The sequence below is a fragment of the Nanorana parkeri genome, unplaced genomic scaffold (assembly GCF_000935625.1).
Source record: "Nanorana parkeri isolate BGI_ZX_2015 unplaced genomic scaffold, ASM93562v1 scaffold86, whole genome shotgun sequence".
Classification (NCBI taxonomy): domain Eukaryota; kingdom Metazoa; phylum Chordata; class Amphibia; order Anura; family Dicroglossidae; genus Nanorana; species Nanorana parkeri.
Window position 1 is genome coordinate 183,987 of NW_017306354.1, and position 23,353 is coordinate 207,339.

Sequence of the window (23,353 nt, forward strand, 5' to 3'; positions counted from 1 at the left end):
CACTGAAATATTGACAACATGTAGTGTAGGCAAAAGAATAAAAAGTCCCTTCCCCTTACACACTAATGGTTGGCCCCAATGTCATTGACGTGTCAGTGGTTGACTCTTGTTCCTGAGTTGTCAGTGGTTTATTTGTTAGCCATCCCAGGAGGTTACTAGTGCCGGACCCTCTTCTTCCTTTCCGGTACCCTCCCAACCCAAGTGGCAGAGCGCCAGGGCCTGGGGATCAAGTATGAGAGAAGGGATGATGCACAGGGGATCAGATATTGTAGAAAAAGGGCGGTAATAAACAGGGGATCAGGAATGGAAAAAGATAGTGTGATACACATGGGGATCAGTTATTGTAGCACAAGGGGTGCATATACACAGGGGATAAGGTATTGTAATAGAAGCGGACATAATATACAGGGGATCAGGTATGGAAGAAGATGGTGTGATACACAGGGGATCAGGTATTGTAGAAGAAGGGGTGTGTGTACACAGGGGATCAGGTATTGTAGAAGGAGGGGTGCGTGTACACAGGGGATCAGGTATTGTAGAAGGAGGGGTGCGTGTACACAGGGGATCAGGTATTGTAGAAGGAGGGGTGCATGTACACAGGGGATCAGGTAAGGGAGAAGAAGCGGAGATAATACACAAATGATCAGGTATTGTAGAAAAAGGTTTGCGTATACACAGGGGATCAGGTATAGGAGAAGAAGGGGTGTGTATATGGGTACTTGTGGGGGGCACACATGTTGTGAAATATGACAGTTGTGTGGTCACATGATACAGATGGTGATGATGGTGGCCGTCAGCACTCCCTTCCCTCCTCCTTACCAGGGCCCTGTGGCATATGTGACCCCGCGACTCTGGTAGTCCCGCCGGTGTATTCTTCTAATTGTGGAGTGCTGGTGACTTATCTTCACACCCGCCGACTTTACACATCCAACGTTCTTGTTATAATCCTTTTTATCGCATTGCTATTTCACAGTAACAATGCTCAGCACATATTCTCATTAAGTACACTGCATCTAATGGAATACTTGTATGGGGTTGAGTATTTCTATTGATCTTTGCTGCATTTGATTATGTTCTGTTTTTGTATTGTTCTTATTATAATTTTTTTTTTGTTATATACCATTATATATTATAATAAATACCATTGAAAAGAAAATTGCTACATTGTAATGATATCCTATCAGACGTAGCGACGGCCCAGAAGAGTTACATATGTTCATATTTGCTTGTTCGCCTATATACATAGTAACCTGACGTTATCACTCTGTGGGACATATATCCTAATTTTTCCTTTTTTGTGCCCGTAGACATACAACCGTGCAAACTTACTGATGTATTTCAAATGATGAATAGGATGTGTTTTTACTGCAGTATAACATGTTAGCCCGATCACCAGGCAACCGTAATGTAAGCGGATCCTCGCACTGAGAGATAATAGATTATGGTACAAGGGAATCAATGTATGGATCTATTGATGTGAGAAGACGTGTAAACTGCTCCATCGCTGTAAGGATAAAGGCCTGTATGCCTCTTTTGTACTCCATCTACCAGCTTGGTACATCTCACGGCTGAGCTTTCGGACCTTTTGTCCATGCATTCATAGAGATCTTAATGCACGAGCTGTTTAACCGGCTCACAAACAAACATCATGACTATGAGGACGGCTATGACTGACGCCTCTCCTCGGGAAGCACAATGCTGCGTTTGTTAACTACGTTTGCCATTCACTCACTGCGGTCGCTGGAAGGCTTCAAGGAAAACTCCACTTTTGTAAAAAAACATAGCTAGATAGATAGATAATATACAGGGATCGGCAAGGTGTCCATACACGGGCACTGGTGTCCGTGACTGGACCTTTCAGGGTCCGCCATGGCCGCGGTCCAATTGCCATAGTCCCAGCCCCGACCCCCCTGTGCAATTTATATTTGGTACATTCCTTTTTCTGGGGCGGAGCTTTGCTTTTTAGTGGGCTGAAGCACTGAAGAGCAAGGCGGGAGCAGAGGCTGAAGAGAGATAGGGAGAGAGAGAGATAGGGAGAAAAAGAGAGGGAGATATGGGGGAGAGAGAGAGAGGGAGAGAGAGATATGGGGGAGAGAGAGAGAGAGAGAGGGAGAGAGAGATATATATAGAGAGAGAGGGAGAGAGAGAGAATATAATATAAAAATATAAGCGATAAAACCAGGCAGATAAAATGATGACCATGTTGTACTCTTCCCGCACTTTGACAATAATGACGACATTCAAACATTGAACACATTTTCTGCGGGGATGATGATATTAAGACTCTCAAGCAAGTAAAGAAACAATTCTCCAATCTCCGCACACCTTCTCTTCACTGCGTATGAACGCACAATCAGCTCTGAAATCCGATTGGTGCCTACGGTGGTTTCTGTCCACCAATCACAAGCCGCCGTTTCCTTACCTTGCACGATCAGATAGACTTGGGTGGTCTTGGTGTGGTGCTGGGTCTGCACAGTGCAGGTGTAGGGTCCCTCATCAAAGACGTCCACCTTCTGGATGCGCAGGTTGTACTCAAGCACGCTTCTCTTGTCCAGCTCTACCCGAGGGTCCAGGGACCACTTGTCCTGTCCGGCGAAAATGATGCCTGAGCGGTTCAACCATGCCACCTTGGAGCTCCTGTCTTCTATGTAACATCTGGAAGAGGAAGGGAAGCAAAATGCAAGATCAATAAATGAAAAAAAATCAATTGTTCTAAATACAGAAAGTCATTTTTTTATTTGAATATTTATTTTATAAGAACGTTTTACAATCAGATGCTTTGCTGTGCTTCTGAGCAGGACTGCAGTCTCTTGCCAATCATTCTGATCTTTTACCTTTTTCTTATTACATAAACTGCCATGGGGGGGATGGGGTACAGTAGGGGGTATATATATATATTTTCTATGTTGGCCATAGAGGAGTAGCCTGACTCCCTGACCTCGTGGGTCAGACACATTTGCCTCACGCTTGTACATAGTCATACGTTATGTCATACTTTCACATTTTAGCAAAAACATATTACAGAAATCAAATAGTTCTACTACGTGAGCAGAGAGAAAATCAACAATCAATTATTCTACATCAAGACAGATAGATAGATAGATAGATAGATCACTATATGGATAGATGGATGGATGGATGGATGGACGGATGGATAGATTGATGGATAGATAGATGGATAGATGGATGGATGGATGGATGGATGGGTAGATGGATAGATCGATGGATAGATGGATGGATAGATAGATAGATAGATAGATAGATAGATAGATAGATAGATAGATCAATAGATGGATGGATGGATAGATGGATGGATGGATGGATGGATGGATCGATCGATAGATCATAGGATAATAAATAACTAATAGATTGATGGATAGATCGATAGATTAATAGATGGATGGATGGATAGATGGATGGATAGATAACTAATACATTGATGGATAGATCGATAGATTGATGGATAGATAGATAGATAGATAGATAGATAGATTGATGGATAGATAGATAGATGGATAGATAGATAGATAGATAGATAGATAGATAGATAGATAGATAGATAGATAGATAGATAGATAGATAGATCAATAGATGGATAGATCGATGGCTGGATAGATGGATGGATGGATAGATGAATGGATAGATCGATAGACGGATGGATAGACGGATGGATAGATGGATCGATAGATTAATGGATAGATGGATCGATAGATAGATAGATGGATCGATAGATAGATAGATAGATGGATAGATCTAAAAAGACTAATTGATTGATTGATCAGAATGATCAATAGATATATAGATAGATACTATAGAAACGATGACCATATTGCACTCTCCCCACGCTTTGACATACATTATGTCATTCACACACAGTATACATCTCCTGAAGGGAAGTTATTTTCGCTCGCACCTCTGACTTCCTGTGTGCATTTTCTCTGCATCCTTCTCTCAGCATGACACAACCCGCACAGCGTAGACTCTCAGCGCTGTCTACACTCGGATGTTTCCGCAGATCATCCATGGAGCGGATGTGTACATTGATAGAGTCTGATTAGATGCGACGTTGGGAACCATCAATAAAGGAAGAGCGTCTCATTGAGTCATGGCTGGCTCTTCGTCTCCGGTGTCTCGGGGTGTATTGGTGGAATCAGATACAAAGTATTTAGGAGCAGACAATTGTTAGGTGGTAGTAAATGATGTATCACATTGTTACATCGATACAGGTTATAGAGAGTGAGGGCCGGGAGAGTCCCCCGCAGGGAGCGCAGAGCTCGGAGAACAAAGCCGAGAGGCCCAGGATAGTCACATTCACCGCAGATCAATAACGGACTGCACAGAATCATCTCATACAATGTAACTGTTCAGTGAGAAGTGCGCAGAGATACACCGGTGTCCTACATCTGGAAATGTATATTATTATTATACAGGATTTATATCGCGCCAACAGTTTGTGCAGCGCTTTACAATATAAGGAAGACATTACAATCACAATACAATTCAAGGCAAGATGGTAAGGAGGGCCCTGCCCCTGAGGGCTTGCAGTCTAAGAGGGAGGGGCCAGTGATACATGAGGAGGGAGCTGTGTGGGGATGAATTGTCTGAGAATGTGATGGTTGTGTGGTTAGGTTGAGGTGGGATAGGCTGCCCTGAAGAGATGAGTCTTAAGGGGATCGCCTAAAGGCAGCCAGAGTGGGAGATAGACGGACAGGTTGGGGTAAAGAGTTCCATAGGATGGGAGAGGCTCTAGTGAAGTCCTGGAGGCGAGCATGGGAGGAGTTGAGGAGGGAGCTAGAGAGCAGGAGGTCTAGGGACAAGCGGAGGGGACGGTTTGGGTGATACTTTGAGACGAGGCTGGAGATATAGCCGGGGGCAGAGTTGTGGATGGCTTTGTAAGTGGTTGTAAATATTTTGAATTTTATCCTTTGGGCTGGAGTCCTCATTTGGCACCAACTTAATAAATAACTTTTTGATTTTGGTGCAGGAGCGGAGTGTAGTAGCCTAAGAGGGAGATACAGCTCAGGTGATATTAAAGCTGAACTCCGGGATAAGCAAATATTGTTTAAATATAAGACATGGGGGGAATTTATAAAAACTGGAGCAAACAAAATCTGGAGCAGCGGTGCCTAAGATAGATAGATAGATAGATAGATAGATAGATAGATAGATAGATAGATAGATATTAGATGGATAGATAGATGATAGATAGATAGATAGATAGATAGATAGATAGATAGATAGATAGATATTAGATGGATAGATAGATAGATAGATAGATAGATAGATAGATAGATAGATAGAGAAGGGAAAGAAAGGAAAGGGAGAGAAATAAAGAAAGAAGGAAGTAAAGAAGGAAATAAGAAGGGGCATTTGTTAATCTTTTAAATATTCAGTTATTAAATTGGGAAATCTTTTACCAAGGAAAGAGAGAAAGAAAGAAAGAAAGAAAGAAAGAAAGAAAGAAAGAAAGAAAGAAAGAAAGAAAGAAAGAAAGAAAGAAAGAAAGAAAGAGAGGGTTATGCGTTGGGTGATGAAGCATCAAAGGCCCACTTTACAGGTTAGATTATGAAGGAAGGGAATCAGGTTTTTATAAGAGGTGCTAGATAAGAAAGAGCGAAAGAAAGAAAGAAAGAAAGAGCGAAAGAAAGAAAGACAGCAGTAAGGAAGGAAAGAAGGACATTGTTGCATCTTTAAAATGGAAGGGCGTTAGATACACTGGATAGATAGATAGATAGATAGATAGATAGATAGATAGATAGATAGATAGATAGATAGATAGATAGATAGATAGGGCAATGGTGGATTAATATCTGAATAAAAAGAATGGAAACAAGATAGAGGAAAGAAGAAAAGGATGGAGGGAAGAGAGAGAAGGAAGGAAGTAAATAAGGGAGGACATCTATCTATCTATCTATCTATCTATCTATCTATCTATCTTTCCATCTTACTTTCACCCTTTAAAATGGAAGGGTGAAAGTAAGATGGAAAGATAGATAGATAGATAGATAGATAGATAGATAGATAGATAGATAGATAGATACTAGATAGATAGATAGATCTGATCCCAAGGTCACTGACAATGTCATACAGAAACAACCTTCTTAGAACAGAATTGGGTTTGTTGCTCTCCATGTCACTATAGGAAAATTACAATAAATCAGGACTGGTTGGGCCCAGCATTGTAGGAATATGATTGCGGATTGTGTATTAAGCTTGTTCCTTTAATTACACCCCGCGGATGGTGAGTGTTCGCCCAGCAACAGACACGACACTGACGGATCGCCCTGGTGCCACTCATAAATCACTCTCTGACGAGATCACCGATTTTGTTTTTCTGAACCCCTCTCTCTGACGCCCCCCCTTTCACGTTTCGGTTGTTATTGTCAGACGGTGCCATTGCCGGGATTAATTTCTGCCCGTGTCGTGTTTGTAATAGTTTATGTTGAGTGTATCTGAAGCTTGGCGTGCCTTTCCATCACCCGCGCTCCTCTCCCTTAATTCCGCAGGAAGCGGAGCCCGGGCCCGAGCTGTGCAGATCATATCCGCATCAATATTTCTGCCACTTAAGCAGAGAGGTAGAGAAAGGGAAGAAATAATTGTTATCTTTTCTGCAAAACTCCGTGGAGAGAGGAAACAATGAAGTCAAAGCAGGGAGGCGAATCTGTGAGCATTACAAAGGGAGATTGATTGGAGTCACGGAGAAAGGAACACGTCGCTCTGTAAACACTGACATGTTTTGCACAGGAAATAATGGAAATAATAGTAACTCTCCTTCCAAAAACAGATATTTATTCTCTCTGGGGGGCTGATGGGTGTTGGCGTTTGACTTCATGTTCCTCGTGGTATATGGAGAAGCCATTCCAGCAGTTATTGTCAAGATGTGCCTGTGGGCTGGAAGCATGGAGGGGAACCCACTGGCAGGAAGTGGCCTGAAGAGTCAGAGAGCAGAAGTACAAAGGGGCAATCCAAAGGGGTAGTCAAGGTCCAATCCGGGTCGAGGCGGGCAGCAAAGGTTCAGAGGCGATAATCAGTCCAAGTTCAGCAAACAGGAAGTCCAGATGAGGGGTCAGGAAGCAATGGCAAGATACGCAGATAGGGAGCTAGGTGATCACACCGTAGGGTGGAATAACTCAGCAACAAGCCAAGGCTCTGGCCAGGGTTTTATAGCCAGGGGATGTAAGACCACCCCCTGGTCACCGAGGCAACCAGGAGGCTTCCCTCCCCAGGAGCCAATGGCAGGCAAGAGAGGTGGAAGGTGTGTGCTGGGAACCTCCCCCAGCAAGGCCCACACCTTAAAGTCCTAATGGGAGCAGGTGCGCTACGCGCGCGCAGCGCCGGGCACGCGCCCCCGCAGCGCATTTGGTGCATGCGCACCCGCAACCCCCGGCACCAGGAGTTCTACCAGGCTGGAGGAGATCCTGTTCCCTGCACCGTGCCCGTTGGCCCTGAGAAGAGGTAACACCCCTGGCTTCCTGACAGTTATCCCCTATATCGGAATTTTCCATTGATGAAGAAAAATAATGATACGCCCTTATTAATGATTACATGGCCTTACTGGGTGCTGATATGCAAATGTTAGGTTTCGTATATAATAACAGGTTCGCTGGCTGGAATGACTTTGCAGAAAGATGTTATTAGTTCTCATATACGCCCAGCTGTGAACTATACCCATAGGAATGGGTAATGAGCGTTTTGCAGAGCGTAGGAACGCGCTAGAAAACGCCCAGGTGTGAACGGGGCCTAAGTGTGCACTTCCAGCAAGCGAGGCCACATTTCCCCCCCAAATGTGCACCACCGGCAAGCACCTAATCCCCTGGCCCCCACCCAAACGTGCACCACCAGCTCCACACCCTCCGCCCGGACTCCCCAAGTCTAGGGGTACCTTTGCTGCAGTACATAGCATGTGCAGCGAGCAGAGCTGTGCGGCTTTCACATATTCTGCAGAAGCCACGTATCTAAACCTCTGTTTTTAACCTTAGCGGTGAGACAAGTTTTTTTGCATGCTGGCTTGTGAGTGTGCTGGGAAACTTTTTGCTGTTGTACTGTATGAGGCCCTTCCATGTGCACCTTGCTGTAAAGCTGGTAACAAATTGATGAGTGCGTTTGCCATTTGTTTTGCTTCACTGATTTGGTGCAGTGACGCATGGGGGGTCTCAGCTGCCGCTGTGATGTGCGGGTCCTTTGTGCGTCCCTGTGCCTTTGAGGGAGGTTGGGCTTCCTCCTGACAAACCTGCACCCAATTTTATCTTTTGCCCCATGTGCTCCAAGATGGAGACTCTCATAGGTTAGAGTTAGGACCGCACTATAAGAGGTGCCTTGGCGCGGCAGTGCAGCTTTCACATTTTCTGCAGAAGACATGTATCTAAACCTCTGTTTTTAACCTTAGCGGTGAGACAGGTTTTTTTGCATGCTGGCTGGTGAGTGTGCTGGGACACTCTACAAGGTCAGCCGCAAATATTGATGCCCTCCCCCGGCATGCACTATAGGAAATAAACCTCCTAGTGATTGGCCAGGGAGACACAAGTAACATATTTTAGAATAAAATGCTGCTGACCCGTTTGATGGACTTGGAGGTCTCTTTTGTGCAAAGTGTAGTCAAGTAAAGAAAGTCTCGGGTCACTGGGGTGTGAAATATTCCCCGCCTAGAATTTGCATTAGATTGTTAAACAGCGGGGTCAGCTCAGCCGAGTATATGTTTCCCGATGGTTGCCATGGAGACCAGACTGTAAGCGCTTTAAACTTTTATAACATCTTGAATGAGGAAGCCCCCTTGCCCTTCGCAGATGCCCGCCTGCAACTTGATAACAGCAGAGACCCAATGGGCCCAAATCTTCCCCCGCTGTGCTCATTCGGGGAATGGTGGGAGGAAATGTACATGGCTCTACACACTCGGCGCCCTGCATGGCCCAACGCTCTCTGCTTAAGTGGACGACACGAGTCGCCAGATGAATAATTATGTATCTGGTTTAAGTACGTTATGAATGTGGAAGCGGCTGGGTGATTTTTATGGCGAAAGCTAAATGTGAAAAGTTGAAAGGGACAGAAATGTGTAAGATCAGCAGATTGGGAACATAGGTGAGAGCTGTAAAAAGGAAGAATGAAGACAGGAGGAGAGGAGAGGGGAAAGAGGAGAGGAGAGGGATAGGAGAGGGAGAGGAGAGGGAGAAGAAGAGGGAGAGGAGAGAGAGGAGAGGGGAAAGAGGAGAGGAGAGGGATAGGAGAGGAAGAGGGAGAGGAGAGGGGAAAGAGGAGAGGAGAGGGATAGGAGAGGAAGAGGAGAGGGAGAAGAAGAGAAGAGGAGAGGAGAGGGAGAGGAGAGAGAGGAGAGGAGAAAGAGGAGAGGAGAGGGAGAGGAGAGAGAGAAGAAGAGGAGAGGGAGAAGAAGGGGGGGAGGAGAGAGAGAAGAGGAGAAAGAGGATAGGGAGAAGAAGAGAAGAGGAGAGGGAGAAGAAGAGGAGAGAGAGGAGAAAGAGGAGAGGGAGAAGAAGAGGGAGAGGAGAGAGAGGAGAGGGGCAAGAGGAGAGTGAGAGGAGAGAAGAGGAGAGGGGAAGGGGGAGGCAAAGGAAGAATAGAATAGAGGAAGAGGAGAGTGGAAGGGAGAGGAGAGGGAAAGGGAGAGGAAGAGGAAGGGAGAGGCAGAGGAGAGGGAAAGGGGGAGACAAAGGAAGAGGAGAGGAGAAGAGAGGAAGAGGAGAGTGGAAGGGAGAGGAGAGGGAAAGGGGGAGGCAGAGGAATGAGGAGAGAAAGAGGTAGAGAAGAGAGAGGGAGAAGAAGATGAAGAGTAAGAGGAGAGGTGGAATTAGAGGAGAGGGAGATGAGAGGAAGAGGATAGGGAGAAGAGAGGGAGAGGAGAGTGAGAAGAAGATGAAGAGGAGAGGCAGAGGGAGGAGGAGAGGACAGGGAAATCAAAAGGATTGGTAGTGAGAAGAATGGAGTGAAGGGAGGAAAGAAGAAACAGAGGGAGAGTAAAATGAAGGAATTAAATAGTAAGGACGGAAAGAAGGGCAAGGAAAAGATGTGTGCAGTGATAGTGTGATATAAAATGTAGAAAAGAAGGAATGGAAAAGGAAGGAATGAAACAGAGGGGAAGGAGGGAAGAAAAATGAAGGAAGCAATGAAGAAATGGTGGGATGTAAAAAAAAAGAAAGAAAGAAAAGGAAGGAAGGAAGGAAGGAAGAAGAGAACATACGAGGTACGGAAACCTGGAAGATAAAGAAATAAAGGAAACAATGAAGAGAAATTGGGATAGAAAAAGGAATAAATGGAAAAGGGGAAGGAAAGAATAACATTTTAGATGGATGACAGATAGATAGATGTGAAGATGAAGCCATTAATGTAATAATAATAGACAGCAGTGACGTCTCCCCCCTTTCCTCCTCCTTTGCCCTGTACACCCATCAGTATCTGTAGCCTCCAGCGATCCCTATTAAGCTCAGAGGTTTTCCATTCCTCACCCCAGAGTTCAGCTCGTATACGGTGAGGGAAATATTCATAGAAGAGAAGATCGCTGCGTTCTCTGTTTTCTCTGTTTACTCTGTCCTAAAAAAATGGAAAACATTTACATCCATTCGTCCAGCAAAACCAACTACACTGACACCAATTTAGTAGCAAGCGCTGAATTTACCGTTATTTGCATATTCATGAGCTCATTAGGGGCATGTTTATTTTGAGGCAGAAGGAGCAGAGTTTTAATACATAATGACACTGGTTCGGGCAGGAGCTGGGCATGAATACATTAACTAATGGGGCCATAAGGACCCGTGGGGGACACTGCCTCATCTCATTTTAATGACGCAGAGCTGAGTTCCCTTAAAGAGCAAAACTTCATAAATGAATAAGTCACTTTTGATATGTTGTTTATGTAAACAAGCGGCTTCCAAGCGAGAGATCCTTCCAAGAGAGCCGCCAGAAAAGTCAGCGTTCCTAAACAAAATCTGAAACAGCAAATAAAAAGAAAAAGGAAATATATTTAGAGGCACCCAAAACTAGCAAAATCCCAACTCAAAGCTAACACAGCACTGGGCCAACTTGATTACTCAGATGGCAACTTGAACATTTTTGGCTGAACAGTGGGCACATTATTAGGCACACCTGTTCCATCACGCAAAAAGCCAAATGACTTCCTGTATGACAGAATAAACTAGTCCCAACTCCAGTTACTATGTAACAAAAAACTTCCTTTACCCCCCTGACTGAACCAAATCCTCCTTCATTTATGTCTCACACGCTCCCCCCTCCCAGACACTGCAGCTCACAGTGGGTGGGTTTCAGCAACAGCATCCAGAAAGCAGTGGGCGGGAATAGGTGTGGTCAAATGCTGATTCCCAAGCCACAGGCTTGGGAATCAGCAGTGGCAATGAGAGTGGCAGTGCAGGATTGTTGACACTCCATCACAGGAGGCTGTATTCAGTGGACTTGATTTGGCGGGATCAACAAGCATTTGTGAGACTTTGCAGGGGGATTAACAGAAAAGTGCAGATGAACTACCTGTAATAAAGACCGGCCATTGCTGCTCTCTCTCCTTGTGCAGGGTGACTGGTCTTGTCTCCGCCCCTTCCTGTAATAAAGACCTGTCACTGCTGCTGCTCTCTCTCCTTGTGCATGGTAACTAGACATGTGCATTCAGATTTGGACGAACCTGCGAATCAACGAAAGTCAGTTGATTCGGCGGTTCGTCCGAATCCGAAATAACAAATTAATTTTATGCCTGAATATATGAAAACGATATTCGGGCATACATAACTTCGTCCCCAGAACGCGATCTTGGAGGGGGAGGACATGATGTCTCATGACGGTGAAGTCATACACTGAACGAGCAGTGGCCATATCGGCCGCCGGCGCGTTCTGCACATGCGCTCCACTATTTTGGAGTATATCTTGGTATACACCAAGATGGCGGCACCCGAACATGCAATCTTAGTGTATACCAAGATACACTCCAAAATAGTGGAGCGCATGTGCAGAACGCGCCGGCGGCTAATATGGCTTAATATGGATAAAGAGCTGCCCAGACCGTTGGCGCTATATAAATCCTGTATAATAATAATAATAATCAGAATGTATGGAGCTTTATCGCGGCCATAACCCCAGCCCACCCCACCTCAAGCAAGTAGCTTGTGCAGGGCAGCATATTTTGAATGGCTGCTTGGTGTGAGAACTGACAGTGCTGCTCTAGGGGGAGACTGAGGAGCCTCTCACCTAGCGCAGTGGAAGGCACACGGCGATCCACTGAACATGGGATCACAACCCACTTTTGGGTCACGACCCACCAGTTGAGAACCACGGTCCTTGACCAATCTCCTGCAGGCCCTATCATGTAGTCTTTCTACCTATTATTTCAGTTTCTGCACTACGCCTAACTAGAGAGGCATCAGCTTCAGATACTCCAGACACATGAAGAAGAAAGTCACTAGTCTAAGTTTATTTAAGGTTGAGGTGAAAGGCCATCATCGCCTTTCACCTCAGTTTGGGAGTCACGCCAGGGAGACAATGTGTCCTGCAAAAAAAAAAAAATGGATCAATGTTTTGAAAAGCAAAAACCACGGCGACAGACTGCCGCAGTGTTTACACCTGGCTTAGCACTGACCCCATCCCATAGATAGGACAACCTTGTACTACAGGAGGTGGCTCTCGCCTCCAGCAGTGTCTTAAACTGCTTTTTAATCTGTTGCCTGGTGCTGTGACATTTGTATAAGTCAAAATTCAGATTTACAGAACGGTTGTGGAGTGGAGCCCGGGAAGCCCTGTGCATGGAGATGATAAATGGTTTCTAGAGTAAGTCGGTCAAGGAGAGATTAGAAATGACTCTCAGCATCCTACGCACGTTCTAATTCCACCTTAAAGTGCAACCTCAAGAGCAAATAATATCTTTCTTCCGTATATCTAAGCTTGGGGGCCAGGAGATGCCTCTGCATAAACAGCAGGCCTGGGTCTCTTGGAAGGAGAGAAGGGTAGCTAGGTTATTGGGGTGCGTGGGTCTCTTCTCCATCCAGAACTAGTCAACTTAGATTATAAGTAGTAGACATTCTTTCATGAGAGTAGAACTCCTCAGCCTTGCAAATCAGCATGAAAAGGAAACGTAAGCCTAAAGGGTGAACAGAACTGAAATACAGCCCCCGATGAGGAGCACAGAAAGCAATGAAGCAATCTTTTTCTTAGTGCTCAGCCACTGATATAGCTTCCCCACCAAGATAACATCAAAATGACAGATTTGTTTACACAGATCCGAGCTGAGGAACAAAACTAATGAACTGAGCAGAAGTACGATCACGGCAGACTGATCGACTTGTAAAAACGTCCAACTGGAGCTTTCCTGCAGTTTGGATGTAAAGACTCCCCATCTGCACGGAAGGGTGCAGAACCTGGCTGAAAGACCGTCAATATTGTCCAGGCGACAGATGCTGATAGCAATCATGCTGCAAATGTATTATTGTATCCTGTGCAAACTTCAAGAGAGAGATGTGTAAAATACAGCTAATGTTTTGTGGTTAGCAAGGCAAAGCTGCTATTATACATTATGCAGTGAAGATTCACCTACAACAGCGCCCAATTCAGGGGAAGGTTGTCTGGGATGCAGGATGGCATTGGCCACCTGGGCCGGTACTAGCAAGATACAATATATGTTGGGCTAGTAGCCCTAAGGGGAGCTTCATCAACATTCAGACTGCAGGTCTGTCTATGATTGAGGTCACCAGACCAAGGTATGTAGGTGACCCCAAGTGGAGATACTCATCTCCACTTGGGGTCATCGGTCTAACGTACCTTAGTACTGGCTAGGGGGGCAAAAACCTCCTGGTCCCCAGCCCAGTTCTTCCCTGACTGGGACCTGTATTTTGCTTTTTTTCAAAAACGCAAGCTCTTTCATTTGAAGTCCCTTGGGCCATCACTTGACCCTTACCACTGTCACATCCAAGGCCAGATTTCCCACAAGGCCAACCAAGGCCCAACCTTGGGGCAGCAGGAAGTAGAGGGGCAGCAGGGGTGTGGAATTCCTTTCTCTCGATGCCCGGGGCATGCTGTTCCAGGCGCCGGGCGGGTGGTTGTTTTCTACATTTAGCCCTGCTTTGGGCAAGCAGGGCTAAGTGTACAGCGGGGATCATGCCAATATTTCCTCAGCTTGTACATTAAACACCGAACCCTTCCAAACAGTATTGCCACCTCCCGGGTATGTACTGCAGTTAAGCAATACAACTTACTCATTGACTTATCCCAACCTGCTAATTAAAGCACATTAGTAGAATTCTATTAGACATATTAATAAATTAAGTTTATATTCCCAAATAATTCCATGCTTTTCTTAAAGTAGTATTAAAATATCATGCAGCCCAGAACTGGGAGTCTACTACTTCCATGTGAGTGACGCAGGGGCCTTCCAATACAATGTGAGGGGGTCGGAGATATTCTGATCTCACTTTACACTCTGCGGTCTGAGTCTGAATGGAGTTCATATTAATTGCAACATATAACAGCCAGTGTCAGATCATTTTTGTTTCTGGCAAACCTTCTGTATACTCCCTATACTCTCCTGTCATTATTTGGGCAATCACTATCTTATAAAGTTTAATTTTGTTATTAATAAAATCTCTATTATCATGTACAGATGACAAGATGAAGCCCAAATGGTTCCATTTTTCATAAAACTTAATTATTCCACAATTTTCTTTTCTTTTCATATTATTCACATTTAAAAGCAATCATGCCCACTCTACATTCTCAGTGCACTCGGCACACGCAGATACAATATTAAACCAAACTGATGATTTAATTACTCAGAAAAGTTTAAGATATATGTAAAGTGTCATAGTGTAGAACGATGGGATAATTGCCAGTTTCCTCAGCTTGGCAATCAAGGTGGTCACCGAAGTAAGAGGCCTTCCAGTGAGAATTCGCTGCAGGAACAGAGCTGATTAATGGTAGATATACCTATAGTTAACATCACTATATCTATATGAAGAGATGAAGAACATCATCGTGATGGGATGTGGAGGTCTTCCGACCTGAGATTTTATGCTCAGGGCTCTTGGAGACATAGTGCCAACTTAATACTACAGTTCATAAATATCTACCTCTGCATAGGAAGAGATGGAGAACATCATTGTGACGGGATGTGGAGGTTCTCCGACCTGAGATTTTCTGCTCAGGTTTCTCGGAGACATAGTGCCAGCTCCATACTACAATTCATACATATCTACCTCTGCATAGGAAAAGATGGAGAACATCATTGTGACTGGATGTGGAGGTCCTCAGACCTGAGATTTTCTGCTCAGGGTTCTCGGAGACATAGTGCCAGCTTCATACTACAATTCATACATATCTACCTCTGCATAGGAAGAGATGGAGAACATCATTGTGACGGGATGTGGAGATCCCGTCTCTAATGCTAGTAGGCAACCACTTCTCATCCCAGCCCAATTTTGTCATTTTATGACTGCTCTCTTTTACTACTTTTTTCCTCCTGTCATTTTCAAAAACACCCACAAGGGGTCAACCGTGAGCCACATGCACTATGCTAATATCCCTGAAAACACACCCAGGACGGCCCAATCTGCATGCCCCAGCCCATTTAACCCCTGCCATACCCTCAACTATTCAACTCCAAGGGCATTTGCGCCTCAGACTTTGTTTTTTTCTGTTTTGCACCCTTACCAAGTGGACACCCCGGTCCATTTTGAACTGAAGCCGCACGCCACCCCCATCTCAACACCATGCTCCTCCACAAAGCCCCCACCCAATCAAAAGTTCTGAGAAAGTCAGAAACAAAAAAAAAAAAAAAAACCCCATCCCTCAGGAGAGCGCCGTCACACAGGACTTGAATCCTCAATTTTTCTATTGCAAACAACACCTACTCTGTAGGTGTTACTGGTGGTAACCTGTCCTACTGCAGCTCTCTTGAGCCCACCCCTGACAAGACCAATTACCCCACAAGATGAAATACAAAACCACCCCCCTCCCCCCTCCACAAGAACAAGCCTTTCCCACACCAAATCCAAAACCAACTCCCATCGCCCCAACAACCCCCATCCGCCACACACCAAAACATACGAGACCACAATGAGGAAACAATTTTTCAAATTACAGCAGTTAACTTTTGACCAAAACCTACAATGGTGGGACATCACCTACCTCCATAAGTACTTAGACCTTAAAATCACACCCAGAGGCCTTAGAGTACTAAAACGTTGCGATTTTTTAGACAATGATTTAAAAAGACAATGGGAGTGGGTAGCTGAATTCGGGACTCTTAAATTGATCGAACTCATAATAGAACAACGAGAAAGGAAACTCACTAACCTAACTGCAAAAATAAAAAAACTCAGATTTCACATGACTGAAGAATACGGCACCTCAGACCTATTCACCAAATGGCTATCCACCCTAAACAAAAACAAAACTAAACATGAAGAACACGTCCAGAAAGGGAAAGCCAAGAATTTTAACAGAGACCAAAACGATTATGCAAACAACAGAGTATTCAACTGGAACAAATCAACTCCCACCGCACTACCTCTGCCACCACTCATGTCAAGTCCCACCACATTACCTCTGCCACCACTCATGTCACTGCGAACCAGGCCCTCAGCCCACATCACCAAATTGCTGTGGGACCCACCCACATCCAAATACGTTCAGCAGCCTCGGCCATTAAGACCCACCCCAGACATCATGGATCACACAACCCGAAAGTCCACCCTTACCACCCGCACCCCTGTGGTAACCCAAGTGCCGGTCCCAACGAACAACCATTCCAGCCCAACCACGCTGCCACAATCCGATACTTACCTTCCTCGGGAACCCACACCGGTTCTCACCCCTCCAAATCCACCACTCCCCCACCCCACAGCCTCCACATCGGAGCAGACCCCCTCCCCTAAACCACAACCAGAGCATTTTTTAGGATCGGGCCAAGCCCGCCCACAAAAAAGAAAAAAACCAGAAGAGGTACCAGAGGAGGAGCACATCGTACCAACCAGCACAAAAAGAGAAAGACAGCACCCACCGAGTCCACAGTAAAAATATTCAACCTCTCAGACCACATCCTGACCCCCCAAGAAACCTCCATACTTAACAAAGGATTAAGCTTTGCACCAGACATCAAACCCAACTCGTTCACACTATTTAAAGACCTCAACAAGTTCATCCGACATTTAACCCTAAAAAGACACTATAATAACACAACACTCGCCGATGGATTAGTTGAAGCAAACTGTACTACCGCCATACCAACAGATCAAATAGACAGCAACACAGATGAAGATATCTTGAACATTAATCGCAACCCAGCCCAGCAGTCCAGCAGCCCAGCAGCACGTCCCACACACAGGCATCCGATAGAATCGCACCCCGACCCGGCATCTGAATCCCTGCACCCAGTCCCAGAAGAGACCGCTGGACGCTGCCTCCAACAGGAACCCCGTCGTCGATGACAACACTTCCCCAAGAACCTCGCGGTGAGTTGATATATGCATCACACACCGTTCAACTTGCCTCCATTTTCATGTGCACCTCTTTTGTTTTTTGTTTTTATTTCTCCCTCCACCCCTGATATTGATCACATTACAGAGGGAAAAATATCTACGAAACTGCTTCTCGGGCAGCATTTAACCTGCATGCCCCAGCCCATTTAACCCCTGCCATACCCTCACCTATTCAACCCCAAGGGCAGTTGCGCCTGAGACTTTGTTTTTTTCTGTTTTGCACTTCTTCTGTGGAGATCCCCCAACCTGAGATTTTCTGCTCAGGGTTCCCGGAGACATAGGTTCTCCATACTACAATTCATACATATCTATGTCTGCATAGGAAGAGATGAAGAACATCATCGTGATGGGATGTAGAAGCCCTCTGACCTGAGATTTTCTGCTCACGGCTCTTATAGATATAGTGCCAACTCCATACTAAAAATTCCTACAGATCTACCTCTGCATTGTCCTAGCAAAGCCATAACAAATCAGGATTTGAGGCCTTTTCCAACAGGAGCAGTGCATAACGATTGCCATGGCAGCCTATGCAGCTACTATAGGGCCGGGGTCCAGGGGGGCCCATTAGGGAGGCTGTTCAAGAAACCAACCGGTGAAGTTTCCAGTATAGAAGGGTCAAAGTCAAACCTACTATCTGGTCACATATACCCCTCCTGGCAGTAAGAGGTATTTGCTTATCTGTCTTAGCAGTGTAGATTTCTCATGCTTTGAACTTTTGCCACATACTGAACTTAACCGTGTATGCCTAATGCAGTCACACATCCCAGAGTGTCTCCAAAACTAAAACCTAATAGGATGACTGACACATTACGGTTATTTTTAGTATTTCGGATGTAACTATAACTGTTATCCCCAGCATGGCTTCCTGTACTGACTAGGCTGACGGCTCTCCTTGATTTAGACGTATTTTATTTTGAGATCAATCACACATATTGTCAAAGCTGCCACAGTTAGACAGGGGGCCCCATCACAATTTTCCTATGGGGCCCCATGATTTGTAGCTATGCCCCTGAACATAAGGAGTGCATACCTATTCATAATCAGGCCTATTTTGGCTCTGTGGATAGAATGGATTTTGTCCTGCCCGGTGAAGCAGTATGTTACCGTCTATCCAAAAACCACCTAAACCTACCAGTAAACCTATTATCACAACAATTTGTTTTCTATGACACCACATTAAAGCCATGTGACACTGAAACATTTGCTGGCAGAATTTAATAATATGTAGCTTCCAACTAAAAGTTTGGTGGAAATATGATGGCAATGACAACTTACCATGTATTTCTTGTATTCACCTACTTCCTACCTTCCCCCTACCTTCATTTCTGTTTTAATTACTCCCGTCAAGTATTCATTCTTTTTTATTTCCTTTTCTTTTTTTTTTATTGTTTACCTCTTTCTCCTTTTCTGTTCCATTTCCTTTCCTGCTTCCTGTTTACCTCCTTCTCCCCACCACTTCCTTTCCTGCTTCCTGTTTACCTCTTTCTACTTTCTCTTCCATTTCCTTTCCTGCTTCCCTCTTTCTCCTTTTCTCTTCAATTTCCTTTCCTGCTTCCTGTTTACCTGCTTCTCCCCACCACTTCCTATCCTGCTTCCTGTTTACCTCTTTCTCCTTTTCTCTTCCATTTAATTTCCTGCTTCCTGTTTACTTCCTTCTTCCCACCACTTCCTATCCTGCTTCCTGTTTACCTCTTTCTCCTTTTCTCTTCCATTTAATTTCCTGCTTCCTGTTTACCTCCTTCTTCCCACCACTTCCTTTCCTGCTTCCTGTTTACCTCTTTCTCCTTTTCTCCTCCATTTCCTTTCCTGCTTCCTGTTTACTTCCTTCTCCCCACCACTTCCTTTCCTTCTTTCTGTTTACCTCTTTCTCCTTTTCTCTTCCATTTCCTTTCCTGCTTCCTGTTTACCTCCTTCTCCCCACCACTTCCTTTCCTTCTTCCTGTTTACCCCTTTCTCCTTTTCTCTTCCATTTCCTTTCCTGCTTCCCTCTTTCTCCTTTTCTCTTCCACTTCCTTTCCTGCTTCCTGTTTACCCCTTTCTCCTTTTCTCTTCCATTTCATTTCCTGCTTCCTGTTTACCTCTTTCTTCCCACCACTTCATTTTCTGCTTCCTGCTTCCCTCTTTCTCCTTTTCTCTTCCACTTCCTTTCCTGCTTCCTGTTTACCCCTTTCTCTTCCATTTCATTTCCTGCTTCCTGTTTACCTCCTTCTTCCCACCACTTCATTTTCTGCTTCCTGCTTCCCTCTTTCTCCTTTTCTCTTCTATTTCCTTTCCTGCTTCCTGTATACCTCTTTCTCATTTTCTCTTCCATTTCCTTTCCTGCTTCCTGTATACCTCTTTCTCATTTTCTCTTCCATTTCCTTTCCTGCTTCCTGTATACCTCTTTCTCATTTTCTCTTCCATTTCCTTTCCTGCTTCCTGTATACCTCTTTCTCATTTTCTCTTCCATTTCCTTTCCTGCTTCCTGTATACCTCTTTCTCATTTTCTCTTCCATTTCCTTTCCTGCTTCCTGTATACCTCTTTCTCATTTTCTCTTCCATTTCCTTTCCTGCTTCCTGTTTACCTCCTTCTCCCCACCACTTCCTTTCCTTCTTCCTGTTTACCTCTTTCTCTTTTTCTCTTCCATTTCCTTTCCTGCTTCCTGTATACCCCTTTCTCCTTTTCTCTTCCATTTCCTTTCCTGCTTCCTTCTTTCTCATTTTCTCTTCCATTTCCTTTCCTTCTTCCTGTTTACCTCCTTCTCCCCACCACTTCCTTTCCTGCTTCCTGTTTAATATCTATATATGTTTAATATCCCATACAAAATACCCCCAAACCCCCCAAAAAAGCAACAACAAAAACAGCTGTGTAACGTATAACACTCTTACAATTCCTTGCACAGCTGATGTACCCAGAGCAATGCATTTGGGGTAATATGCAATCTTCTGCGGATGCCAGGAACGGGCGGACGGAGCGGACGGTAATGAATTAAGCCCGCGTCTGCAGGAATCACGACTGTTTTATCTGCAAATTACCTACACATCCAACCTTCCCCAGCGAGCGGCGGATAAAACACGGAGGAGACAGATGGCTAAAGACAGAGACAAGATGCAAGAGGAGATCAGTGACGGGACTCACGGGCGCACATCAAATGGCCCAAACATAAAGCAGCAGATTAGAAATGCAAAGAGAAATATTTAAAGAGAGGCCGCGAGAGCGACACGCGCACATGCTAACGGCAACTTCAAAGATGTCCTTCTTGATGCTACAAACACCAAAGAGAACTGCTGCAGAGGGAGACGCGCACAGGTTGAAAGGGAGAGAGTAACAAGATCACAGGGAATACAGCCAGGACCCGAATCTGTTTACCGAGGTTCAAACCAAGGTGCGGTCACAGTGGGAGACCAAACCCTGCCCGCCGGTTCACTGCGATTTAACTTTTTAGTTCCGTTTTATATGGGCTGGTAGAAAAAAAAAAAGAATGGGCTTAAAGGAAACCTGTACTGAGAGAATATATAAAGAGTATAAAGAATGTGGAAAGGATGAGTGCACCAAAGGGGTACAGGGATAACTAAAAAAGCCCTCTTGAAGGGGGGTATGGAGCCCCCGAAACGTGTTGGATTTCTGTTGGCCTCCTGTTCTGTACAATAAAGATTTACTGGACTCACACAATGGCGTCTCCTTATAAACAAATCGCAGAGCCATTTGCCTTACAATATCTCTGGAAACGTTTGTTCTGTGCGAATAGAGGCAAAAACGAAGGTTGTTCGTATATTTTCTTTTCAGGTTTAATGTAATGTAAACAAAGTAATACAGTATTATGTCCACTAGATGGTGCTGAGGAGCACAGAAAATAAGTATGTATTTCCTATGCTCCTCAGCTCCATCTATTGGCCATTATGCAATACTAATGTAATACTTAATTTTGCCCACTACATGATGCTGAGGAGCATAAGAAACTACGGGGGTTATTCACAAAGCTGCCGAAGGCTCTGCATGTTCGCCTGAGCCGAAGTGCAAAAGGACTTCAACTCAGCCGATCCAACATCTGAATCGGCTGAGCCGAAGCTTCGGCAGCTCACTCGCTGCCATTCACCCCTATTTTCATAGGGGCCGAATGGCAGTGAGTGAATAGGAGAATGCCGCTGAGCGGCATTCGGCTCGGCTATTCTGCTCGGTACCTAAAAAAGAAAAAAAAAACAATTGGGCGGAGCTAGCTCCAACCAGCTGTTTCCTATTGGCCGACACTTGCTAGAGTCTTCTAGCAGGTCCCAACCAATGAATAACAACTGGGCGGAGCCGGTCATGACGTCACGGCTGGCTCCACCCAGTTGTTAATATCCCGAGGTCATTTGGGGAATGCTGATCTGTCATTGCAACTGGGCGGAGCCAGCCGCAAGATCACAGCTGGCTCCGCCCAGCTGTCATTTGCGGGGCTTACGGCCATCCTTCGGCAGGTCATTCGCCCTGCTTCGGGTGTCACTTCAGCTCAGTCGAGCCAAAGCCTATGCCTTCGGCTTGGCTGAGCCGCTCGGCCGCCTTCGGGTGCTGTAGTGCAATTGTGAAAAGCCCGTACAGCAGCCCTTCAGTTCGACTAAACCAGGGATGGCCAAACTCTGGCCCTCCAGCTGTGGTGAAACTACAAATCCCATGAAGCATCTCTCTCCGGGAGTCATGTCTGTGGTTGTGAGAATCTTGCAAAGCCTCATGGGATTCGTAGTACCACCACAGCTGGAGGGCCGCAGTTTGGCCATCCCTGAACTAAACCGAAGGGCTCCGACGGCTGAAGCTAGCTGAAGGATCAGCCAAAGCAATGGCTGGATCCTTCGGCTCCTTCGTGAATATCCCCCTATGTATTTATTTCCTATGCTCCTCAGCTCCATCTAGTGGTCATAATGCAATATTACATTACATGCAACCTGAAAAGAAAATATACAAAGTTAGTTTGGTTTTGCCTCCATTCTCACAGAATGAACACTCACAGAGATTCACAGAGTGAAAGGCTCTTCCAATTGTTACAATATAAATTCCTGTATCTTCCACATTCTTTAGACTCTTCTGGGGATAGATACCCTCGCTGACAGCTGCCTCCAAAGAGAGAGAGCTGCCTCCCAAAATTGGATACAGATTCTCATACCTCCTGCTTTGGGTCCAGCAGTCTACCGACACATCTATCATTGAGAGAATACGTAAGCTGCCATGGCTCAGAATGCTTCTAGAAAGTAATACCGGTAGTTGGCGTGCCAATCCAGTGATCTGGAACAAGGCAGATCTTGAATTATGAGTTCACATACATTTTTTGGGGCGCTTGTTACAATGTCAGGGATGAGTGAACCTGCCAAGTTCGGGTTTGCAAACAATTTTCTGTTTCTTTCTCGAAGTTTGAGAACTTTGCAGCAAACCCCATTGAGGTCTATTGGGAAAGTATGTGTGTCTGTGTGTGTATGTGTGTGTGTGTGTGTGTATGTGTGTGTGTGTGTGTGTGTGTGTGTGTGTAGATATTGTTATTCAATTCTGCCAGTTGGTATGTTTAATGAGTATGTGTGTGTGTGTGTGTGTGTATGTGTGTGTAGATATTGTTATTCAATTCTGCCAGTTGGTATGTTTAATGAGTCTACTGTCAAATAAAAGGCATGGGAAAGCGTGGACTGCCATGACGGGTGTGTATCAATGCCAAAATGAAAACAAAAACATTGGCCCTCCCCAACAGTTCCAATGCATACTGACAATATGGCTGCGGCGAGCCCTCCCTTTTATAGAAAGGGGTCTGAGTCATCCATTCTTTCAAACTATTGAGCTCGGTGTGAAAGAGGGGATTTTTGTCTTTTTAGCTAACCCATGGCGCTCAGGGAATCCTTTGTCATACAGTAAATATGTATTTTTTTTAAACAAAACATTA

At 45.0% G+C, this 23,353-nt stretch overlaps 1 protein-coding gene across 1 annotated transcript in view; it reads right to left on the minus strand.

Moving 5' to 3' along the window:
• The window catches only part of LOC108783735 (limbic system-associated membrane protein-like), a 371,908-nt gene that overhangs the window by 123,650 nt on the left and 224,905 nt on the right, over positions 1 to 23,353 (minus strand). Inside the window, exon 2 of the mRNA XM_018552379.1 lies at positions 2,423 to 2,655. Coding sequence (XP_018407881.1) covers positions 2,423 to 2,655 — 233 coding nt within the window. The remainder of the gene's footprint in view (positions 1 to 2,422; positions 2,656 to 23,353) is intronic.